Source organism: Lepidochelys kempii, chromosome 8 (genome assembly GCF_965140265.1).
Source record: "Lepidochelys kempii isolate rLepKem1 chromosome 8, rLepKem1.hap2, whole genome shotgun sequence".
Taxonomy (NCBI): Eukaryota; Metazoa; Chordata; order Testudines; family Cheloniidae; genus Lepidochelys; species Lepidochelys kempii.
The window spans coordinates 15796863-15801730 of record NC_133263.1 but is presented as its reverse complement, the minus strand read 5'-3'; the positions used below and the strand labels follow the sequence as shown (position 1 = coordinate 15801730).

The following is a 4868-nucleotide window of genomic DNA, read 5'->3' as shown; positions in this document are numbered from 1 at the left end:
AAGTGATGCCATTATGCAAATACCCACCACAGACTCCATGCTGAATTGTTAGCATATCTGTTTAGAAGTTACTTACACTTACGACATTCAGTTGGTCAAGTCTACAGATGGCTTAGAGTATTGGGAAAATATTCTGAAATAAGTAGCAGTAAAGTGGTGTTTAAATGTTACCGACAAGTACATTTAGTAGCTATCATATCTTCATATTCTTTGTAGACTATAGAACCATCAGGCTCTATTGTCAAGACACTCAGGGGACTATATTCAGCAGGAATGCAAGAGGGCCTTGGAACAGAGGAGTCCAATTTCTCATATATGATGTTCTGTACCATTGTATGGACAGGTGAGCCATAACGATGCCCAACCACCCTTGGGCAGTCACCTTTGCAATATTGAGGGTTGTATCTGTGTGGTGCTATTATCCATTTGTCCCACTTTAGTTGGCTAAAACTTAGTCGAAAGTTGTGAAGCTCACATTCATTTTGGGGAAACAGGAATTGTTTGAAGTATTCACTCAAATTATAAGTTGGTGCAGATGGGTTCTCTTTCACATCATCTCTTCGGTGGCGAGATGCCCTTTTATTCTGCATATTTTCTGTTCCGATTTCTTCCATGGAATCTGCAAGTGGATTATTTCTCCATCTGAACCACATTGGATTCTTCCTTCTATGTCTAAGGGAGTTCCACCTACGATAAGCTTGCTCACTGGTGTCATTTAGGTACAATAGAAGAGAAGGAGGCACCAATGCCGTATTAAAGGAATTTTCGTGTTTAGAGTTGTGGTGTTGATCATCTCTCAGACAAGTGAAATTTACAGCCATATGGATACTCCTCTTGTTAGAGGCAATTAGAGGCTGAAGAAAAGAGGTCACATCAATCTCAACCCATTTGTGTCTTCTGAGTTTGAAGTGCAGATTAAAAGTAATTGACTGTGGTACGTTGGGGCACACTTTACCAGAAGGATCATTTTCCTCAACAGCTAAGTGGCACGTGCATGTAATGGCAGAAGAACTAAAAACTGATCTGTCAAAGGAGTAGAGCAAGACAGACTTGAGTAAATGCTCCAGCGCAGTAACGCGATCCAGATTGAAAAGCAGATCCACTGAGCGCAGGTCTTCTGAAAAAGGAAACAAAGTCTCTGTAGAGATTAAACAGTTTTCAATAGAAATTGACAATGTACATAATCAAACAGAAATAAGTCATTAAAAGGGGGGAAATAATTTAGACCCCAAAACTCAATTGAACTTAAATTTGATAGTTTGGCAGGGAATGTCCACAAGGATTCCAAAATCTTATTACTCTAAAGAAAATGCATCAATTTGCCAAAAAAACCAAAAACAAAAAACCCATACACCACTATACAAATTAACAAGTGGTGGATTGACCTGCTGGCTTCCCACATTGTTCCCACAGTTGCATCAACATTAGTGATACTTCATAAAAAAAGGGGGGCAGGCAAAAATGTGTTTGTTAGCGTAAGGAAAGGAGAATTGAAAGGTAAATATGGTAGCAATGGCAGAGAAAAAAAATCTTTGCAGGCTTAAGAGGTATTAGAAACTAGGAGTGAGGAGGAAGCTATACAAACAAGATTGTTGACAATGTCCTCTTAGTGTCAGTCACAGGGAGACAGGAATTGCCTACTGGGTTAAACCCCTGGTTTATAGGTCTAACCGTCATTCAGAGAGTTTCCAGTACTAGACCCTTCAGAAGATTGTGCAAGAAAGCCTAAAATAAGATGTGAGAAGATCTACCTCCATGAAAGTCATCCTAACCTGTTGTAGTTAACCCCTTGGCTTTGAAGTATTATAACCCTTCCACATTTTTCCCCTATTAATTACAAACAAAGCTGGATATTCTTATTCATATAGATATCCAGTCCCTCTGACTTTTGCTAAATTCTTGGCCTCCATCACATCCTGTGATAATGAGTGTTACAGTCTGGTTAGGCATTGCATGTAAAAGTATTTCCTGTGTTCAGCTTTCAATTTGCTACCTTTCAATTTCAACTGTCTCCTTTTTCTTGTATTATGAAACAGGGCGACCAGATGCTCCTGATCGCTTTTTTCGATACCATTTGTTATTTTGAATACTTTTATCATGTTTACCTTAGAAAGCAGACGAGTAAAAGGGGAAGAATTCAAGTTGTTTCATTTGGAGCATTTTTCCATGCTACTAATCATTGTTCGCCTTCTCTGAACCACCTCTAATTCTGCAACTTTATTTTTGAGGTAGAATATATGCAGTACTGGTCTCCCTAAGTGAGGGCTTTACTATTTAGTGTAGCTGCTCACAGTATTTCATGCTGTTCTCCATTCCACTAAACCTAAAATTGTTTGCTCTTTTTAGCATAGCTTCACATTGAGATGAGTTAGTTCAAGTTTAGTCACTTAAATCACTGTAACATAGAAGACATCTTAAAAGGAGACACCCATAATTAGTTTTTGCTTTTAAGCATTATATTACCATGCTACACAGGGGATTTTATAGCAATGTACCTAAAACAGTACTTTGGCTGCAGTTTATGTGGGAGATCATAATCAATAAATCTAATTGCTTTTATTAAATCTCATCTTACAGAGCACTTTGCCTTAAAATATATTGTGAAGATTTACATCTTTAGCCAGACTTTTTTTAATGTATGGAGAACCCCTGAGTCAGAGTTGAATAACGCGTCCACAGCCATATATGTCGGATTAGAAGTCAAGAATTGCTGGTTGCCAGTCTTGTGATCAGACCACATCTTTCATCCCACCCTATACCATCATTTTCTCCTTGAAGCTTCCCAGCTGCATCAGTTTGTCAGCCCTGAAATTAACTCATCTGTAGTCATGCTTTGCAAATATGGATATTCATGAAGTGGGGGAAGGGAATGGTTTTTCTCCGGTAGAAAGTACAGGGGAAACAGTGGACTAATTTGGAAAAATCCTCTTGTAATGGGATCCCAACACATCATTAATAAGATATTGTTACTGAGAAATGTCACTTGCAGATTGTGTAAAATGCAATCATTTTTTAAAGTCAGTAAAAGGACAAAAGGTATCCATCAGATTTTAGTGTTTTTTTTTCCTACTTTACTCAAAGGGTGCAAAAAAGATCAGAGTTAACCTTAAAATGACCATCCTGGATTGTGCTAAAATGAGCTAGGAGTAAGCATCAATATAGCTTTGGATGTGGGTATTATGTAGGTTCAAAGGCCTAAATTATGGAGAAGCCTGGCCTAAACACCATTTAAGGAGACGCAGATTATAGAAAAGCCCATTCAATGCAAGGGAAGAGTCATTCAGTAGATTTAACAGTTAATACCTCTGTAGAGACTAGGGGTTTCTTTATTCTACCCCATTGAAGGAAAGGGGGAAAAGCATCTTAATTACCCCTCCCCCAAAACACCTACCTTTTATTTGGTCCCTGTGGTGGTGCTTGCACTCAGCACATGGAGTGAGGAGCCAGACAGTGTTATAGAGGTGACTTTTGTTGGCTTTTGGGATCCCTTCTTTTGTGGCAGACATCTTATATAACCTCTTCATATACCTAAGGGCTCTGGAATCTGGTTGGAGTCTTGAGGCCTCACTTTCCCAACTGTGAGGTCTCTGGTCAGACAGCACCTCGAGAAGGGGTGGCAGGAGGGCATAGCCATTTCTCACTCCCGGTGGCAGTAGCAACACTGGCGGTAGCTCAAGGGGCTCCTCCTCAGGAGCAAGCAACAGCTCAGGGGTCCTCTCAGACACTACCTCATCCCTAGAGCTGGGGGAACACAGAGCAACAGAAGAAAGCAACCTGATAAAGTAATAGAAACAGATGAAGATTCTCCAGGGAATTACCATGATGCTGGAGGTCATAGCAGAAAAACCCTCTCCCCATGACAGGTTATATACCAGAAGAGAAAAAGAACCAACCCTGGCCTCTTAAATATAGTTCAGGTGTGAGTGGGAAGGAAGCATCTCTCTGATTACACCAAAGGGAGCGACCTACAGCTGGAGAGTGAATCCAAGTGGCCATTTGAGTTCAGGCTAGAATCTTTGCACATGTAGGCATTTTGGAAACAAGCACCCCACTCTCACGGTTTACCCACTTTCACATGGAAACCATTATTAATTATAAAAGGTGCTAATTAATTAGCATGTTTATCCTCTCTAGCTTCCAAAAGAGACCACAAGAAATGATGGTTGAATAATGGTTATTCTGGCTGGCTGTAGTTACTGCCCCAAAGCAACTTTGTGATTCTAACATAGCTGTGACATTCAAATGTGTTTTTACCACAGTAATGATGCCCACCCAAAGGTAACTGTTAAATAAACCTCAGTGATAATCTTTTAATGAGCTGGTAAGAAAAAGGTTCCTGTAGAAAGACTGAAATTGGGTTTCTTACAGTACCACAGCTGAGATAATGGGGAATAGGAGAAGTAGAGGGAAAGGTTCAGAGTAACTGGGTGAAAGAGGAAACAAGAGTCGTTCATGAATAATTCTTTAATTTGAAATCTGATGTTTAGCTACTCTGGTACACTCTGGGCATGGTATGAATGTGTTCTATAGGTAGATCTCTCTGGTGATCTAAGTAGTGATAGTATACTAGTCATGAGAGGGACTAAAAGTGAACACACTGTGTTCTAAGCATGGGTCTCTGAGATAGAAATGTCTGAATTCCTATCCCTACTCGCCCTGTTAACTTCTTGTGTGATCTTTGGCATTTAGGGTGGGATGAACATTTGAACAAGGGTATTTAGATACCATATTCCTGTTTTTAGGCACCACTGTGATCCACAAACCCCACTCAGCTTCTGCCTAACCCAGTAGATACCCAAACTCACTCGGTGTCACGGTTGTTTCCTGTTGGTATGTACAGCCTCACTCTAGGCACCTGAGCTTGTGCG

General features: G+C 40.2%; 1 protein-coding gene across 1 annotated transcript; it reads right to left on the bottom strand.

The window, feature by feature from the left end:
• GDF9 (growth differentiation factor 9) lies at positions 1-3836 on the bottom strand. Its single transcript, XM_073358153.1, has 2 exons — positions 3392-3836; positions 1-1117 (listed from the first exon to the last, which is right to left on the bottom strand). The coding sequence occupies exons 1-2, from the start codon at positions 3834-3836 to the stop codon at positions 168-170; spliced, it is 1395 nt and encodes a 464-aa protein (XP_073214254.1). The 3' UTR covers positions 1-167.
• Between the last annotated feature and the right edge of the window lie 1032 nt (positions 3837-4868).